This window comes from Silurus meridionalis, chromosome 8, assembly GCF_014805685.1.
Source record: "Silurus meridionalis isolate SWU-2019-XX chromosome 8, ASM1480568v1, whole genome shotgun sequence".
Taxonomy (NCBI): domain Eukaryota; kingdom Metazoa; phylum Chordata; class Actinopteri; order Siluriformes; family Siluridae; genus Silurus; species Silurus meridionalis.
In genome coordinates, this window is record NC_060891.1 from 29,466,975 (window position 1) to 29,488,070 (window position 21,096).

Genomic DNA, 21,096 nt, shown 5'->3' on the forward strand with positions numbered 1-21,096 from the left:
GTGGTAGAACATTTTCACATTTAGCTCCTAAACTCTGGAATAGTCTTCCTGACAGTGTTCGGGGCTCAGACACACTCTCCCAGTTTAAGTGTAGATTAAAGACGTATGTTTTTAGCGAGTTCTACACATAACACACATCACATCATAACCTTGTGCTCCATAACATCTGATCACATCACATTATCAACTTGTGCTGTTAATATCATGAACAGCAGCTACGCTAATTCCTCTCCACTGCTTCTCTTTCTCTCCCCATCCCGAGGCATCCTGAGGTTTGGCCAGCTCCAGTCACGTCCCACCTCATGAAGATTATGGATCTTTGAAGCAGTAGATGCCGAACTCACAAACATCCCGAACCATCTAGAGACGTACCAGTGCCAATTGGATCCCACTACATGTGTGGTTTTGACATTGGACCTTCCGGTGTTTAAAGGCTCTGGCATGGAGAAGCTGTTGCTGGATCTGTGATGATCACAAATGTTGAGCTCAGTAGCTCCTAGTTTTATACCAAAGACTGTAGAAAGAACATTTACTTATAATCTTATACTCCAGTGCTCATGTTAGTTCTCACTCTCCAGTGTTCTGTATTGTTGAAAGATTTATGATCAAACTCTTGATGTCACCCAAATGAGGATGAGGTTCCCCTTTTGAGTCTGGTTCCTCTCAAAGGTTTCTTCCTCATAACATCTAAGGGAGTTTTTCCTTGCCAGTCGCCATGGCTGCTCTTTAGGGATAAACACACACCATTCACCTTCACTGTTGATTTCTGTAAAGCTGCTTTGAGACAATGTCTCTTGTGAAAAGCGCAATAGAAATAAACTTGACTTGACTTGATTATGGAGGAGTTGACGAGGATCCCAGCAACAATCTGTGCAGCTCTGGTGAATTCAGGATTAAGTGATGGATAACAATGATCTTCTTCTTCTTCTTTCGGCTGCTCCCATTAGGGGTCGCCACAGCAGATCATCCTTCTCCATACTACCCTGTCCTCTACATCTGCCTCTTTCACACCAACTACCTGCATGTCTTCCCTCACCACATCCATGAACCTCCTCCTTGGCCTCCCTCTTTTCCTCCTACCTGGTGGCTCCATCCTCAGCATTCTTCTATCAATATAATTCAGGTCCCTCCTCTGCACATGTCCAAACCATCTCAATCTCGCCTCCCTCACCTTGTCACCAAAACATCCTACATGCGCTGTCCCTCTAATAAACTCATTTCTAATCTTGTCCATCCTTGTCACTCCCAACGAAAACGTTAACATCTTCAGCTCTGCGACCTCCAGCTCCACCTCCTGTCTTTTACTCAATGCCACTGTCTCTAATCCATACAACATCGCAGGTCTCACCACAGTCCTATAAACTTTCCCTTTCATTCTTGCAGATACACTTCTATCACAATTCACACCTGTCACTCTTTTCTTTACTTCTCTAACACACTCTCCATTACTTTGCACTGTTGACCCCAGGTACCTGAACTCCTCCACCTTCTCCAACTCTTCTCCCTGCAACCGCATTACTCCACTGACCCCCCTCTCATTTACACACATGTACTCTGTCTTACTCCTACTGACTTTCATTCCCCTTCTCTCCCTAGCACATACCTCCACCTCTGCAGACTCTTCTCGACCTGCTCCCTACTCTCACCACAAATCACAATATCATCCGCAAACATCATAGTCCAGGGAGACTCCTGTCTGACCTCGTCTGTCAACCTGTCCATCACCACTGCGAACAGGAAAGGGCTCAGGGCTGATCCTTGATGCAGTCCAACCTTCACCCTGAACCAGTCTGTCGTACCTACTGCACACTTCACTGCCGTCACACTGTCCTCATACATGTCCTGCACCACCCTCACATACTTCTCTGACACACCAGACTTCCTCATACAATACCACAACTCCTCTCTTGGCACTCTGTCGTACGCTTTCTCTAAATCCACAAATAAACAATGCAATTCCTTCTGTCCTTCTCTATACTTCTCCATCAACATCCACAAAGCAAATAAGGCATCTGTGGTGCTCTTCCTCGGCATGAAACCATATAGATGGTCACCTCTTCTCTCAGCCTGGCTTCCACTACTCTTTCCCATAACTTCATGGTGTGACTGATCAACTTTATTCCCCTGTAGTTACTGCAGGTCTGCACATCTCCCTTATTCTTAAAGATCGGTACCAGCACACTTCTTCTCCATTCCTCAGGCATCTTTTCACCTTCCAAAAACCTGTTAAACGATCTGGTTAAAAACTCCACTGCCATCTCTCCTAAACATCTCCACACTTCTACAGGTATGTCATCTGGTCCAACCGACTTTCCACTCTTATTACTAATCCTATCCACATCCTGCTTCACCAACTCCACATCATCCAACCTTCTCTCTCTGATTTTCCTCATTCATCAGCTGCTCAAAATACTCCATCCACCTTCTCAACACACTCTCCTCACTTGTCAACACATTTCCCTCTCCATCCTTTATTGCCCTAAAGTGTCTATCTACACTGTCCCCTGCCAACACCTTACAGTCTCCAATGTCCATCAGGTTGCATCTCCTGCATAGCACATAGTCCACCTGTGTGCACCTTCCTCCACTCTTATACGTCACCCTATGATCCTCCTTCTTCTTAAAATAAGTGTTCACCACTGCCATTTCCTTTTAGCAAAATTTACCACCATCTGCCCTTCCACATTCCTCTCCTTAAAACCATACCTACCATCACCTCCTCATTACCTCTGTTCCCTTCACTTACATGCCCATTAAAGTCTGCCCCAATCACCAATCGTTCTTTCCTAGGTTCACCTTCTACCACTTCATCTAATTCACTCCAGAATCTTTCTTTCTCCTTCATCTCACAGCCAACTTGTGGAGCATAGGCACTGATGACATTTATCATCATTCCTTCAACTTCCACCTTCACGATCATCACCCTATCAGTACTCTTCCTTCAGAATCACCCCTACACCATTTCTCTTTCCGTCCACACCATGATAAAACAGTTTAAACCCACCTCCAATGTTCCTGGCCTTACTCCCTCTCCACTTGGTCTCCTGAACACACAACATATCTACCTTTCTCCTCTCCATCATATCAGCTATCTCTCTCCCTTTACCAGTCATAGTACCAACATTTAAAGTACCAACCCGAACCTCCACTCTCCTACAATTCTCCTTTTCCTGCCGTCTCTGTAGACGTCTTTTACATTTGCCACATTTGGCAGACGCCCTTATCCAGAGCGACTTACAACTGAGCAGGGGAGGGTTTTAGGGCTTTTGCTCAAGGGCCCAGCAGTGGCAGCTTGGTGGTGGTGGGATTTGAACCTGTGATCTTCTGATCCAAAGCCCAATGCCTTAACCACTGAGCTACCACCTCCCTACGTCTTCCTCCTCTCCTTCTCCTCCTTCAGCCAACAGTAGCCCAATTTCCACCAGTACCCTGTTGGCTAACGATACCTGTGGCGGTCGTTGTTAACCCGGGCCTTGACCGATCCGGTATGAAATTCTCATTTGTGATCCGCATATTTGATTTGGCACATGTTTTACGCTGGATGCCCTTCCTAACGCAACCCTCCCCATTTACCCGGGCTTGGGACCGGCACTAAGAGTGCACTGGCTTGTGCATCCAAAATTGGTGGGTTATAGATAACAATGATACTCACATTAAATATTCACATTTATTGCATTTAGCAGACGGCCTTATCCAGAGCGACTTACAACTGAGCAGATGAGGATTAAGGGCTTGGTGGTGCTTGGTGGTAACCCTAACGGTAACCCAAACCCTGACCAAACCCTAACCCTAACTCTTACCCTAAACCCTAACCCCATCCCTAAACCCAACCCAAAACCTAAACCTAACCCAAACCCTATAAACTTTCAATCCATAGTCCAATGTCTTAACCACTGAGCTACAACCTTTCTCACACTTTCGACACACTTTAGACAATAATGGCTGTATGTTAAGTTATTTTCATAGGACAGTGCTCATTGACTCCTCTAAATATATCCAAGTTTCATTTTTATAGTATTGTCCTTTGAGAACATATAATAAAGTAGTTGGTAAAATGTGGGGGTGCACTTACTTTTGTGAGATACTGTATTATTATATGTCTCTCAGTTGTATTATTTAAACTGAATTATTGTTATAACATTGAAATAAATGTATAAATAAAATATAAATATAAAATAATGTTTGTCTGGCACCAGAAAGTGGTCAGGGACGGCGTATTTGGCAATCTTGGTGGCCACCAGCACTCTGAGTTCCTTCACCACAGCTTCCTGGTTCTTCAACACGTTCTCCTTCATAACCACGAATGCAAACGGAACTGAGGACACAGGAAGTGATCAATTGTTTATCAGGAAATGGATTTAATCTTGTTCTACTGAATCGTTCAGGCACCTGACATTATACACTTTAAAGTTATATAAATATAAATATAAATTATAATCCTGGCTTTAATGTAGAGTCTCACTGTCTAACAGCAGAGAGCGCCACATTACATCTTTATATAAATCTAATATAAACACCAGACTTTCCTGTGTTTAGTTCAGTCTAATCTCTCCCATTCTCACTCTTTTATTAATTATATAATGTGCGCACACACACACACACACACACACACACACACACAGTATGGAGAAAGAACCCCTTAGACCTCAAACTCCACACTGCAGCTTCAACAATGCAGGCTTTATTTACTTCCTCTGCAGTCTTCTTTCTCTTTCTCTCTCACACACACACACACACACACATATACACACACAAAACACAGAGACTGGTATAGATACTAATTTACATATTTGGGAATAGAGGAGAAGAAGGAAAGAACTTAAGCATGGTCATGGGCAGTTTGGGGTGGGGCAGTTTAACACCCTTCATCTGTCCCCACTCCCCAGTGATTTACTGAGTGAACACTCTCACCTTCTCCTTTAATGTCGTGAGAAACTCCGATAACAGCAGCCTCTGGGACGTCCGGATGCTCGTCCTGCACGAGAACATCACAGTCCAAATCATTCAATTAACAGCCTGCTGATCATTATATAGGAAAGAAGCTCCGCCTCTCACCAGCACGTCCTCGATCTCTGCCGTGCCCAGGCGATGGCCGCTGATGTTGATGACATCATCCATCCGTCCCGTGATCTGATAATATCCTTCTGCTGTCCGGTGTGCTCCATCTCCTGTAAAATAATACCCTACAGCGCCAACACACACATACACATACACAGACACACACACACACACACACACACACACACACACACACACACAGTTTCAAATGAAAGTTTCAAATTTCATTATTTTATTCAGAATACAACATAGATGACATATCAAATGTTTACACTGAGAAAATGTTTTATTTAAAGGGGAAACATTTTTAATTTCATGGCATCAAAGTTGGGTCAAGGCCATGTTCACCACTGTGTGGCGTCCTCTCTTCTCTTTATAACAGTCTGCAAATGTCTGGGGACTGAGGAGACAAGTTGCTTAAGTTTAGGAATAGGAATGTTCTCCCATTCTTGTCTAATACAGGCTTCTAGTTGCTCAACTGTCTCAGGTCTTCTTTGTCGCATCTTTCTCTTTATGATGCACCAAATGTTTTCTCTGGGTGAAAGATCTGGACTGCAGGCTGAACATTTCAGTACCCGGATCCTTCTTCTACACAGACATGATGTTGTACTTGATGCAGTATTTGGTCTGGAATTGTCATGTTGGAAAATGCAAGGTCTTTCCTGAAAGAGACGTCTGGATGGGAGCATATGTTGTGCTAGAACTTGGATATACCTTTCAGCATTGATGATGCCTTTCCAGATGTGTAAGCTGCCCATGCCACACACACTCATGCAACCCCATACCATCAGAGATGCAGGCTTCTGAAATGAGCGCTGAGAACAACTTGGGTTGTCCTTGTCCTCTTTAGTCCGGATGACATGGCGTCCCAGTTTTCCAAAAAGAACTTCAAATTTTGATTCGTCTGACCACAGAACAGTTTTCCACTTTGTCACAGTCCATTTTAAATGAGCCTTGGCCCAGAGAAAACACCTGAGCTTCTGGATCATGTTTAGATACGGCTTCTTTTTTGACCTATAGAGTTTTAGACGGCGACGGCGAATGGCACGGTGGATTGTGTTCCTGAGCGCATGTTGTGATTTCCATTACAGAAGCATTCCTGTATGTGATGCAGTGGCGTCTAAGGGCCCAAAGATCACGGCATCCAGTCTGGTTTTCCGGCCTTCACCCTTACGCACAGAGATTGTTCCAGATTCTCTGAATCTTTTGATGATATTATGCACTGTACATGATGAGAACTTCAATCTCTTTGCAATTTTTCTCTGAGAAACTCTGTTAGGGGTTTGTTATATTAGGGATGTACCGGTGCACGTATTCGTGCGGAAACGTTTTGGTGCAGGTCTTTCAGTTTGGTTTAACAGAATCCTGTTTACTTGTGGAACATTGTTACAATCTGAGTTCCCCCAGGAACACATCAAGTTGCAGACTGCAAGTTTATTTAGTCTCTGCCTCTCACTTAAGCGCAGTGTCACTGTTTTTTTTTTTATTATTATTAAACGTGAAAATATATACAACAGTGCCAGGGGTATAAACGAGAAACTACGGTTAGTGCAGTGTCGCTGTGGCTCCTCACTCCATTGCGGAAATGCGATTTCTAATGTGTTGTAAAAGTCAGATTTTGTTTTGCGCACTGCCATTCCATTTATATACACATCTATAAACAAATAGGGTCTAATAAAGTGATTAATTATTCCATTAATTTTTCAACTGATTTAATTTTATTTGATTATTATAACAAATTTAAATAATTGAATTTCATTAATTAGATATATTGTATTTTATTTTTATTTTATTTTATTTAACTTAACATGCATTTTATTTAAAATTATAAAAAAAAAAAAAGAAAACTGTTACAATAATACAAATGTACAAATGTTAATAATAATAAACTGCGTTAATAAAAAAAAATACAAGAAATTTTATGTTTTGCATTTCATCCCCCAACTGTACCGAAATTGTACTTAAAAATTGAGGTACCGTTACACTCCAAATACACACACACACACAGATATAAATCTTGTTAGGCCATGACTCCTTCATACTGATGGACAGTGGTGCACTCACCAGGATAGGGTTTAAAGTAGGCATCTATGAATCTCTGATGATCTCCAAAAATGCTTCTGGCCATTCCAGGCCATGGCCGGCCAATACACAGAGCGCCACTGACATTATTTCCTGTCAGGACCTGGCCCTGTGAAAACAAGTCATTATAAACAACATGGAAATAAATATGATGTGTATTCTACACTTTATTCTACATTCATCCTGTGGAGTTTTACATTAGAATGTGTTTCTGCTGTAAATGAAACTGTAACTGTTATACATAAACGTTGATGTAGCAGATCTGTAGCAGATGTTACCTTTTCATCCAGTAACGCAGGCTGAATGCTGAAGAAAGGCCTCATGGCCATGGCAGGGAGAATCTCAGCTCCGGGTTCAGCAGGTCGCGGTGCGATACATACTCCACCCGTCTCTGTGGGAAACACACACACACACACACACACACACACACACACACACACACACACACACACATGATAACCTTAAATCCTGTGTGTAATGCAGGAAATCAAGGGAGGGAAATTTTTAACTAAAGTTTAATTATTAGCAGCATTTAATTTGCTAAACTTCAACTACTGTTTCATCTCTCACACACACACATTTGTTATACAGTATATTACATTATTGTAATTCTTCTGGAGTTCTGGATTGTAAAATCTGAATTGTTATAGGGTATATATTAACTTTTTCAATAATACAATTTCAAGTATCAGGGAAAAATCCAAAGTATTTTATAAATAACCGTGTAGACAGCAGTGTAATTATTACAGATCGTCAATTATAAAGTTTTACTCCTATTCATGAACCTGTTTTAAATAATAAACTCTTCCATTAGCACTGGTTTTATACCTAAATCCTTCAAACTGCAGTTATCAACCCCCTAATTAAGAAACCTGACCTTCACCCTGTGAGCTGTCCAACTACAGACCAATATCAAACCTCTACTTTATCTCCAAGATTCTAGAAAAGGTTGTAGCACAGCAGACTTCAACCTTAGTGCAGCTTTTGACACCATTGATCATAATCTCCTCTTTGCTGGACAGGAGAACGTTGTTGGAATAAAGGGAACAGCTCTCAAGTCGAGTCAAGTCAATTTAAGTTTATTTCATTGCGGTTTTCACAACACACATTGTCTCAAAGCAGCTTCACAGAATGTAACAGTGAAGGTGAATGGTGTGTGTTTATCCCTGATGATCACCATGGAGACTGTGGTGAAGGAAAAACTCCCTTAGATGTTATGAGGAAGAAAACTTGAGAGGAACCAGACTCAAAAGCAGAACCTCATCCTCATTTGGGTGACATCAAGAGTGTGATTATAGTCTTTACACACTACAGAACACTGGAGAGTGAGAACTAACATGAGCACTGGAGTGTGTGATTATGACTGATGATCTTTCTACAGTCTTTTATAGTCATTATGGTTATAAAACTAGGAGCTACTGATTTTTTTGTTTAATACGATTTCATGCCATGTGAATCTAATCTGTCCAGGGCCTTCAAAGCCTGTCCTGCAGGCCTTTTTTTTACTATAGTCTCCTTAACAAATATCTCTGTTTCTTTAACCAATCAGATTTCAGATTCTCCTCACAGGGCAGCTAACTAGAATAGTGTCAGCATTTCTCCGTCCTCTGATTGGTTTCTTCAGAGGGAAACTGTTACAGCCGAGTTCGACTGGTAAAACACGTGTGTAGCTCTGCACACGTTAATACATCTGAGTTAGACTTTTTTATGCCTATAGAGGAAGAGAAATTGATTTGGTCTCAGACACTTAAAAATCCATTTAGAAGAAAAGCGAGACATAGTGAGGAGGTCACCAACCCCGAAGCTAGCTAGCGTGTCTCAGCCCGGGAAAGGGTTTGATCTCCACTTCCAGACCAGTGAATACGAGCAGTACCACTGGATTACAGCCTCTGGGGGGCGCTGCACATTATGAGTCTGCATCACTGGTGAGTAGGTTGTGTTTTATTTACATTTTAATGTTTTTGTCATGTTATTAGACAAATATTGATTGTAAACTACTCCAGATGTTGTAGGTGCACAGTTGTGGTTGTAGTGTAGAGGTTTGGAGTGTAACTGGGTTTGTTGTTTTAGTAAAATGGTTTTTACCTCCAGATGTGAAATGTCTCTCTGTAATGCAACGTGTTGTTATATTGTGTTTTTGTATTGTATTGATGGTTTATATAATTGCAACGTGATAGTGGTGGATGGATTAAGAGGTGGATTAAGTCGGGTACATCCTGACTGAAGGCCCAGGTACCAAATGCACGGCCCGCCACTGGTCTGCACTTAAACTGGGAGAGTGTGTCTGAGCCCCGAACACTGTCAGGAAGACTATTCCAAAGTTTAGGAGCTGGATGTGAGAATGTTCTTCCAACTTTAGTGGACTTTGCTATTCTAGGAACTACTAGAAGTCGAGAGTTTTGAGATCTCAGGGAGCGTGACGGATTGTAGCATGTTAGAAGACTGGAGAGATACATGGAGATAAACCATTTAGTGTTTTGTAGGTAAGAAGCAGTAGTTTGTAGTGGATTTGAAACTTAACATGTAGCCAGTGTAGGGATGAGAAGATTGGGGTTATATGGTGATATTTTCTTTACCTTGTGAGAACTCTGTATATACAGCTGTAAAGTGCATTTTTTATGCATGTTGTTGTTGTTGTGTACTGCTTACACAAATTCAGCAAATACATTTGTTACACATTTTCCATTGAAAAACAGTGATCTGAAATCGCTGCTTAAGACTTAGAGTTTTAGAATGATGTATAGTTAGTCATGGTTACACTTCTCCCTTTTTATTTAATCTATTGCTAAACATTAATACCTGACTGTCAGCCTCATCTGGGTTGCACCGAATGACAATTTATTACAGATAAACGATGTTGAGGTGCAGTGATGAAGATCAAAAGCAAACTGTAGTCCAGAGTCAGTGTAGCAGACTGTTGATATTAACTACAGTCCAAATCCATCCAACAGAAGGCAACACAAACATGAAGCATCTCTGAGATAAGAGACAGCATCTGCTCCTTTACCTCAAACACCTACTGACTAAAGACTTGAGTAAATGAATGTTTTTTCAGCCTCGACTTGAACACTGAGACTGTGTCTGAGTCCCGAACACTGATTGGAAGGTTGTTCCAGAACTGTGGGGTTTATAAGAGAATCATCTGCCCCCTGCTGGAATCTTTATTATTTGAGGTATCAACAAATAGCCTGCACCTTTTAATCTACGCTTGTAGCACAGCAGTTCTGCTTACATCTACTGAGGAATAACATTTATAAAATGTATCAGTCAGGATTTCGGCCTCATTCGGCCTGTTATTGGCCTCTGATCAGGGATTTTGCTCGACCTCAGTGCAGCTTTTCACACCATTGATCATAATCTCCTGCTTGCTAGACTTGAGAACGTTGTTGGAATAAAGGAAACAGCTCTCTCCTGGCTCAGGTCTTATTTGACTGATTGCTTTCACTTTGTTGATGTAAATGGTGAGTTCTCCACCCTCTCTGAGGTAAAGTTTGGTGTTCCGCAAGGATCTGTCCCTCTGGCCCTCTGCTTTTCTCTTTATATCTGCTGCCTCTGTGTGAAATTATACATAAACATGGGATTCGCTTCCATTGCTATGCTGATGATACACAGCTGTATATTTCAGCAAAGCCAGATGAGAGAGATCAGCTTAACAATGTTGAGGAGTGTGTAAAGGACATTAGACAGTGGATGCTTGATAACTTTCTTCTGCTCAACTCAGATAAGACGAAAGTACTTTTACTAGGACCACATGCAGCTAGAAGTAAACTTTCAGATTCTGTAGCATCTCTGGATGGTGTTTCTGTCTCAGTGTGTACAGCAGTCAAAGACCTTGGTGTGATTATTGACCGAGTCTTTCCTTTGAGGCTCACGTGAGTAATATTACCAGGATCTCCTTCTTTCACCTTAGAAATATTGCTAAAATTAGAAATATGCTGTTGTTTCAGGATCATGGATATCAAGTGTTTGGTGAACTGGTATATTTGTATGCTGTCGTCCCCTCACTTTGACACGTTCACTCAGGTTTGTTGATGGTGGTGTGGTGGGTCGTCTCTTATCCCGGAGATCCTCAAGTCTGTGTTACCTTCTGCTTCTCCCTTTTAGTTCTGCTGCCATAGTGAATCTTACTAGAGTCCAAACTGCACAATGACATTAACTTTCATACAACAATAGACACATAATAATCCATATCCTTCTCTTCCTGTCACCACTCTTCTCTCTCTCTCTCTCTCTCTCTCTCTCTCTCTCTCTCTCTCTCTCTTACTTTCTCTCTCGGTCGAGTTAAACATGTTCCTGAGGCTCCAGTGACCACTGCTCCTGCCCCTCTTCCCTCTGTGGATCTTCCCACTTCGTTCAGGCCTGCATCTGGATAGTGTTCTCTTCGACTGGAGGCGACTTTGTGCAGCTTGGGAAGGTTTCTTATCAACGTTTTGGGTAATTCCATGAAATTCCGGAGTAAGAACGGGCGCTTTGAGGATGGATTGGACTGTAGATAATGTCAACAGTCTGCCACATTGACTCAGGACTTCTTTTTGCTCCTGATCATCATCACTGTACCCCGCAACATCGTATATCTGCTATAAATGGACATTCGGTGACTATAAAGTGTATACTATACTATATAGACTATAATCACACTCTTGATGTCACCCAAATGAGGATGAGGTTCTGCTTTTGAGTCTTGTTCCTCTTAATGTTTCTTCCTTATAACATCTAAGGGGGTTTTCCTTCACCACTGTCTCCATGGTGCTCATCAGGGATAAACACACATCATTTACCTTTACTGTTAAATTCTGTAAAGCTGCTTTGTAACAATGTGTGTTGTGAAAAGCGGAATAGAAATACACTTGACTTAAACTTATAAGGTATAGATGAATGGCTATAGTGTATATATATGAGGTTTTAACGGGTATAAATGAGTGGTCTCTGTAGTAATTATCCTCATCATCACACTGTTATGGTTTTATGAGGAACACATCTGATCTGATCACCTTCAGCTCCTGGATGACCTCTGGTGACCTCATTTATATTTAAATGTGTAGTAATTACCTGTCTGCCACCAGGTGTCCACAAGAGGGCACCGCTCTTCTCCCACCACGTTGTAGAACCATTCCCATGCCTCGTGATTGATGGGTTCTCCAACTGCAGAGACCATCCACCAATTACCAAATATCCGGTGTTCAATAGGTCCTGTACTGTACTGCACTCACACAAACACACACACACACACACACACACACACACAAACACACACTGACCTGAGGCAAGGGTTCTGAGAGAGGATCGGTCGTACTTCTTCACCCAGCTCTCCTCATACTTCAGTAGCAGCCTGAGAGCCGTAGGAGCAGCATAAAACTGATTAATCCTCAACCGCTGTACCATCTCCCAGTACCGACCTACACACACACACACACACACACACACACACACACACATAATATTTATATATGGTGTTGATATTTACATTTTACATAATATTATATATGTAAAAGATGTATTAAGGTGTGTGTGGTGTGTGAGATGTGATGTAATGTGGCAGTAACACTGAATAGCAAAGTCAGCTGGAGGTCAGTTGGAGTGGCAGTAGCATTGTTGACTTTCTTGTAGTACACAGTGTTCCCAGCAGTAGATTGCGCTTATCACAGAACTCTGTTTCTATTCTTAGGCTGCAGATATCTTTAACAAGTGTGATCTTATAGTCTCTCATTACCACCTTCTCACTGCCACTAAAGGTGCCGCATAGGCCTCAGCAGGTTACATTCCTCTGTTGCTCCAAGTTCTTGGGTTTGGGTATGGGCTGATGATGGCCCTAAAGTCACGTCTTCGAGAAGTAATTGAACCTGTTCTAAAAATAACTCTTCCATCAGCACTGGTTATGTACCTAAATCCTTCAAACTGCAGTTATCAACCCTCTCATTAAGAAAACTACTTTCTAGGACTACTTACTAGGACCACATGCAGCTAAAAGTAAACTTTCAGATTCCGTAGCATCTCTGGATGGTGTTTCTGTCTCAGTGTGTACAGCAGTCAAAGACCTTGGTGTGATTATTGACCCGAGTCTTTCCTTTGAGTCTCACGTGAATAATATCACCAGGATCGCCTTCTTTCCCCTTAGAAATATTGCTAAAATTAGAAATATGATGTCATTACAGGATGCAGAAAAACTAGTAGATGCTTTTGTAACATCTAGATTAGACTACTGTAACGCTTTACTGTCTGGGTGTTGGAGTAAGTGCAGAAATAAGCTTCAGTTAGTTTAGAATGCAGCAGCAAGAGTCCTCACTAGATCTAGGAAATATGAGCACATCAGCCCTGTTTTAATCATCTACACTGCTCCCAATTCCATCTCACACTGATTATAAAATACTACTACTGACGTATAAAGCACTTAACGCTCTCACACCGCAGTATCTGAGTGAACTTCTGTACCAGTATGATCATCCACGCCTACTTAGATTAAAAGGTACAGGCTATTTGTTGGTACCTCAAATAATGAAGACTCCAGCAGGGGGCAGATGTTTCTCTTATAAACTCCACAGTTATGGAACAATCTTCCAATCAGTGTTCGGGACTCAGACACAGTCTCAGTGTTCAAGTCGAGGCTGAACACATATTTATTTAGTGGAGTCTTTAGTCAGTAGGTGTTTGTGAGGTAAAGGAGCAGATCTGGAGGGATCATGGATATGGAGTGTTTGGTGAACTGGGATATTTGGATGCTGTCGTCTCCTCACTCTCACACGTTCACTCAGGTTTGTTGATGGTGGTGTGGTGGGTCGTCTCTTATCCCAGAGATCCTCATGTCTGTGTTTCCTTCTGCTTCTCCCTTTTAGTTCTGCTGCCATAGCGAGTCTTGCCTTCTCTTCCTGTCACCATCTTCTCTCTCTCTCTTCCTCTCTCTCTCTTTTCTCTCTCTCTCTCTCTCTCTCTCTCGGTTCCAGTGACCACTGTTTCTGCCCCTCTTCCCTCAGTGGATCTTCCCACTTCGTCCGGTCTGCCTCTGGATAGTGTTCTTTTCGTTTAGAAGCGACTCTGTGCAGCTCGGGACGGTTTCTCATCAACGCCCTAGAGATCCATGAAATTCCGGAGTAAGAACGGGAGATTTTTCAACATCGTTTATCTGTAATAAATGGAAATTCGGTGGCACCCGGATGAGGATGAGGTTCCCTCTTGAGTCTGGTTCCTCTCAAGGTTACTTCCTTCTGCATCTCGGAGAATTTTTCCTTGAAACAGTCGTTTCCTTGTTCATCAGGGACAAACTTACACTTATAAAGAACATCTAATTTATTCTTTTTCATTTATTACAAATAAACAATGTTGAGGTGCAGTGATGGAGATCAGAGCAAACTGTAGTCCTGAGTCAGTGTAGCAGACTGCTGACATTAACTACAGTTCAAATCCATCCTCAAAGCTCCCTTTCTTTCTCCGGAATTTCATGGCCCCTCAGGGCTGTGTGCTCAGTCCACTGCTGTGCACTCTGCTGACTCACGACTATGGAGCAATGCACAGCTTGAATCATATCAAGTTCGCCGATGACACGACTGTGGTGAGTCTCATCAGAAAGAACGACGAGTCAGCATACAGAGAGAAGGTGCAACGGTTAACAGCCTGGTGTGGAGACAACAACCTGTCTCTGAACATCGACAAAACTAAAGGAGATGGTTGTTGACTTCAGGAGAACACAGAGCGACCATTCTCCACTGATCATCGATGGATCCTCAGTGGAGATCGTCAAGAGCACCAAATTCCTTGGTGTTCACTTGGCGGATAACCTCACCAGGTCACTCAATACCAGCTCCATCACCAAGAAAGCCCAGCAGCGTCTTTACTTTCTGAGAAGGCTGAGGAAAGCTCATCTCCCTCCCCCCATTCTGACCATGTTCTACAGAGGGCAAACAGCATTGTGGACGACCCCACACACCCCTCACACACACTCTTCACTCTCCTACCATCAGGGAAGCAGTTCCGAAGCATTCGGGCCGCCACAAGAAGACTGTGCAATAGTTTCTTTCCTTAGGCTCCTCAACAAAAAACTGAACTGAACTCTCACACACACACACACACACACACTTACACACAACTGTGTGACTGATCTGCACAATTTTACCGGAGTCAACACACACTTATACTCACTTCGTGTAACTGATCTGCACAAACCGGACTCAACACACATCATACACTGCACACACCCATCATTTAGTAGCACTCACACTAATTATTACCACAAAAATGTTTACATGCCGTTTTTGCACATCCGTTCACTTTATCTCTGTTGAGTTCACTTTATCTTTGTTGCTGCTATATGTTTAATTGCACAATATTGTTTACATTTTTCTGCTTCTGTGCACCTTATTTTGTTAGGACAGGTTTACTGGTGGAGCTATTTTGTTTCTTGTGTATTATGTATTGTCATGCACTGTCCTGTGTTGTCTGTTTGCACTGTTTGCACCAGTTGCACACATGCACTTTATGTGGCAAGAGGATCTTTCTACTAGTTCTTGGCCCTGTGTTTTTTTTCTGTTTCTGTGACTGTTGTTTTATGTTGTTGAATGTAGCACCTGGGTTCTGAAGGAATGTTGTTTCATTTCACTATGTACTGCATCAGCTATATATGGTTGAAATGACAATAAAAGCTTCTTGACTTGACTTCACCACATTATCTTTGTAAAGCTGCTTTGAGACAATTTTCCTTGTTAAAAGTGCAATACAAATAAACATGAATTGAATTGAATCTTCCTCATTCACATGTACCCTGCAGTGTCCTTTGTGTTGCTTAATGGGCAGCTGAATAGATTCTCTATGCTCCACTCAACTCAAACACACATTTTTTTCCTTGTCTTACTTGAGAACACAAAAAAAACCTGAGAGTGAATCCCAAATTCCAGTGTCTGGTGAGGCGCTACACCTTTAATAATACACACTGTGTGTGTGAGAGTGTGTGTGTGTGTGTGTGTGTGTGTAAATTACCTGGATTTGGGTACACAGGTGTGCTTTCAAACAGCACGGTGGTTCCTCCGTTAGCGAGTGGCCCATAAACAACATAGCTGTGACCAGTGATCCACCCGATATCAGCAACACAACCAAACACATCACCAGGGAGATAATCAAACACATACTGAAAACACACACACACACACACACACACACACACACACACACACACACACACAAAAATAATTGTATTTATTATATATATATATATATATATATATATATATATATATATATATATATATATAAAATATATATATATATATATATATATATATATATATATATATATATATATATATATATATATATATATATATATATATATATAGTCAGGTCCATAAATATTGGGACATCTACACAATTCTAACATTTTTGGCTCTATACACCACCACAATGGATTTGAAATGCTTTAAGTTTAAGTCAGCTTTAATTTGAGGGCATTTACATCCAAATCCAGTGAACGGTGTAGGAATTACAACAGTTTGCATATGTGCCTCCCACTTTTTAAGGGACCAAAAGTAATAGGACAGAATAATAATCCTAAATCAAAATTTCACTTTTTTAATACTTGATTGCAAATCCTTTACAGTCAATTACAGCCTGACGTCTGGAACGCATAGACATCATCAGACGCTGTGTTTCATCCCTGGTGATGCTCTGCCAGGCCTCTACCTCAACTGTCTTCAGTTCCTGCTTGTTCTTGGGGCATTTTCCCTTTAGTTTTGTCTTCAGCAAGTGAAATGCATGCTCAATCGGATTCAGGTCAGGTGATTGACTTGGCCATTGCATAACATTCCACTTTTTTCCCTTAAAAAAACTCTTTGGTTGCTTTTGCAGTATGCTTTGGGTCATTGTCCACCTGCACTGTGAAGCGCCATCCAATGAGTTCTGAAGCATTTGGCTGAATATGAGCAGATAATATTGCCCGAATCACTTCTGAATTCATTCTGCTGCTTTTGTCAGCAGTCACATCATCAATAAATACAAGAGAACCAGTTCCATTGGCAGCCATACAGGCCCACGCCATGACACTACCACAACCATGCTTCACTGATGAGGTGGTATGCTTAGGATCATGAGCAGTTCCTTTCCTTCTCCATATTCTTTTCTTCCCATCACTCTGGTACAAGTTGATCCTGATCTCTTCTGTCCATAGAATGTTGTTCCAGAACTTTGGAGGAGGGAGAATTTTCAGATGCTAGCGATCCCACAGATTCCTCACAGCCGAGGTGTCTAGGTCCTGGGAGACCCCAAATGCGACCTGTACCTTTTCCCCGCATTCGCTATACGTGAATATAGTGGGGTTTAGGGAGTGGGGCTATAGGGAGATGCCCAGGGTTGAAGAAATGCTAGCTGGCTATCTCTCCCCAGGTGATGCATCGCTAAACGCTTTGGTATTGCCTTAAAAGCCACTTCTGCTCTAGTGGGTAGGGCTTACATGGCGACAGTTCAGGCCGGGGGGTTGTCTCCACACGATGAGTGTGTTGCAGGCATACCAGGCTGACCTGCTATTAGAGATGGACAAGGGATTCAGCTCTGGGGCTGACGATTTAGGAGTTACATCGCGCTATGACCTAACCCTCAGGGTCACCAAGGTATGGTACAGGCTGTAGGTTAGTCCATGTCAGCTCTAGTAGCCACAGAAAGGGTTAGGGTTAGGGGTTAGTGTTTTGGTTTAGGGCTAACCCTATCCCTGTAAGCGGAGATTCCCGACAGGGACAGGGCTTTCCTTCTGAACAGCCTGGTGGCTCCTCCTGGCCTGTTCAGGCAATGCTGTAGGTAAGGGCGATTGCCGACTGGTTCAGGAGAGCACGGTTGCGTTTCAGTGGTACTTCACTGCCGCTTTCATGAGGCTGCTCGGCGGGCGCAGTCCCAGCCTGGCATGGCTGGGCATTGCAAAGCCCAGAAACAGACCCCGCTGGGATAGCCCAAGGGCCCCAGGCGACGCTCTAGGCCAAAATTGAGAGAGTCAGGCTAATACAGTCAGTACTTGGTTGTTCCATAAAAGAACGGCGGATTGCTGCCAATCCTAGAGCTACGCTCACTTGAACCGCTCACTCATGAGGCTCAGGTTCAGGATGCTCACCCTCAGAAAGGTCATGTCTCAGATCAAGTCCAAAGACTGGTTTGTCACAATATATCTAAGGGACGCCTGTTTCCACATAGCCATCCTTGCTGCTCACAGGAGGTTCCTGAAGTTAGCTTTCTTGGGGCGAAGCTTACCAATATCGGGTCCTCAATGTTGTTTTCTCCTGCATGAAGGAGCTGGGGTTAAGACTGAATGCAGAGAAGAGTGTGCTTTCTCCATTGTGGAGAACCACCTTCTTGGGCGTAGAGTAGGACTCGACCGTGTTGCGGGTACAATTGTCTCTCCTCACAGCAGTCGGGAGAGTAAGAGAAGGCCAACCACCTACTGTGAAGCAGTTCCAGAGGCTGGCAGCATCCAAAGTGATTCCACTTGGCCTCCTTCATATGAGATCCCTCCAGTGGTGGGAAAATGGAGGCTTCACCCTGGGGTAATGGAGCCCAGGTAGATCAGTTTGCGACTCGGGAGACTTCGGACTGTCCCTTCTGGTTCTCTCTCTCTCACCCTGCCCCACTGGGGCTGGACGCTATGGTGCAGATGTTCTATCACACTGCTCCCGGGAGTTCTGCAGAGAATCCGCCCGGAAGGAGTACGTCTCCTCCTGAGACTTAGCTGGAGAACATTTCTCATCCCTTCCACAACCTACTGCCTAAACAGCAGGAAAATTCTGCAGGAGAATACTTAAGTGATAAAAAGCACTACAGAAAGTCTTTGTATTTATTACGCTAATGTTTATCTGCTCAGATCCGTTCATTGCACCTTCATCTACAGGCTTTTTTATTACTATAACATCTTGCTGGTGCTCCTCATGTACGTCACACAATTTCCCACCTGTATTTACAAACATGTATCACACAAACAATAAATAACAATTTTACAATGTTTTACCTCGTTAATGCTGCTTAAAGTGCAGATTCAAAACTGACTGTACTACTGTACACACTATCACACTTCACTACTGTACACACTGCACTTCTGTACACACTGCATCACACTTCACTACTGTTTACACTGCATCACACTTCACTACTGTACACACTGCACAACTGTACACACTGCATCACACTGCACTACTGTACACACTGCATCACACTGCACTACTGAACACACTGCATCGCACTGCACAACTGTACACACTATCACACTCATATCATCATTCTCCTCCAGATCCCTGTGAGTAAGTAAGAGATAAACTGTGCTACACCGTGGACCTGAAAGGGCGTTACTATGAAAACGAGAGTGTGTTTGATCTTCCGCCTGATTTAACACCAATCACGAGTCTGCTCACATGTAGACACAACAAACAGTTAACTTCCTGTTACTCTTATTCCAGTGTGTTTAATTTTACAGAATTGTGGAACATGATGCATGTGTATGTGTGTGTGTTATCCATCACCTGAGTGTGAGAGTGGTGTACAGCAGGAATTCAACCTTTATGTGTGTATGTTTGTCTGTGTGTGCGCGCACATGAGTGTGTGTGTTATTCGTCACCTGATGTGTGAGAGCGGTGTACAGCAGGTATTCGGCCTGTGTGTGTATGCATGAGTGTGTGTGTGTGTGCGCGTGATTGTGTGTGTTATCCGTCACCTGATGTGTGAGAGCGGTGTACAGCTGGTATCCAGCCTGTGTGTGTATGAGTAAGCGTGTGTGTGTGTGTATGTGTGTATGTGTGTGTGTGTGTGTTTGTGTATGATAAGTGTGTGTTTGTGTGTGCGCACATAAGTGTGTGTGTGTGTGAGTGAGAGTGTGTCTTATCTGTCACCTGGTGTGTGAGCGGTGTACAGCAGGTATTTGGACTGTGTGTATGCATGAGTGTGTGTGTGTGTGTGTGTGTGTATGATGAGTGTGTGTTTGTGTGTCATCTGTCACCTGGTTTGTGAAAGCGGTGTACAGCTGGTATACAGCGTGTGTGTGTGTGTGTGTGTGTGTGTGTGCATGATGAGTGTGTGTGTTATCTGTCACATTGTTTGTGAGAGCGGTGTACAGCAGGTATCCAGCCTGTGTGTGTATATGAGTGAGTGTGTGTGTATATGACGAGTGTGTGTTTGTGTGTGTGTGTATATATGATGAGTGTGTGTTTGTGTGTGCGCACTCAAGTGTGTGTGTTATCTGTCACCTGGTGTGTGAGAGCGGTGTACAGCAGGTATCCCGCCTGTGTGTGTACGATGCCTTTAGGTTTTCCCGTGCTGCCTGAGGTGTAGAGCAGAAACAACATGTCCTCACTGTCCATGGGCTCCGGAGGACAAACACACGACTCACTTTCCATTGCCTAAAGCACGAGATTCATCACACACACACACACACACACACACACACACACACTGTATTAAAATAATAACCATAATAGTAAAATGTATAAATGTATTATCCCGGCCCTCACCTCCTCCAGGAGCATGTCCAGTTCCCCCATTGGGACCCTGTGATTGGTTCTCTGAGCCACGAGGACACTCTTCACTGAGGGACAGGACTTCACAGCTACATCCACTGTGGCCTTCAGATTCACCACACGTCCACCTCTCACCCCATGATTACACGTGATTACCACCTTACACTCAGCTGTGTGTGTTAACACATATATACATTATATATATATATATATGTATATGTATATGTATATATGTATGTACATGAGTTTGTGTTGTGTGTATATATTTTTGGTGTGTAAAACAAAGAGAATAAGAACAGATGTGATTATATGATTATAGTAATAAGTGAGTATTGATTATTAAACAGAAGCATTTCTCAGCATGTGTGTGTGTGTGTGTGTGTGTGTGTGACAGAGACAAAAAAACACCAGAGACACAGAGATACAAAGACATGGAAACTCAAAGACAGAGAGACACAGTCACATATGAGATACATGTGGAAGCAGAGATACA

General features: G+C 42.7%; 1 protein-coding gene across 2 annotated transcripts in view; it reads right to left on the reverse strand.

The window, feature by feature from the left end:
* acss1 (acyl-CoA synthetase short chain family member 1) overlaps positions 1-21,096 on the reverse strand; it is a 47,354-nt gene that overhangs the window by 2,806 nt on the left and 23,452 nt on the right. For both annotated transcript variants that reach the window (XM_046855825.1, XM_046855824.1), the window contains exons 4-13: positions 20,598-20,773; positions 20,334-20,486; positions 16,105-16,252; positions 12,399-12,536; positions 12,190-12,282; positions 7,419-7,531; positions 7,123-7,249; positions 5,056-5,183; positions 4,912-4,975; positions 4,194-4,315 (exon numbers count right to left, since the gene is read on the reverse strand). In XM_046855825.1, the coding sequence (XP_046711781.1) occupies positions 4,194-4,315; positions 4,912-4,975; positions 5,056-5,183; positions 7,123-7,249; positions 7,419-7,531; positions 12,190-12,282; positions 12,399-12,536; positions 16,105-16,252; positions 20,334-20,486; positions 20,598-20,773 (1,262 nt within the window). The remainder of the gene's footprint in view (positions 1-4,193; positions 4,316-4,911; positions 4,976-5,055; positions 5,184-7,122; positions 7,250-7,418; positions 7,532-12,189; positions 12,283-12,398; positions 12,537-16,104; positions 16,253-20,333; positions 20,487-20,597; positions 20,774-21,096) is intronic.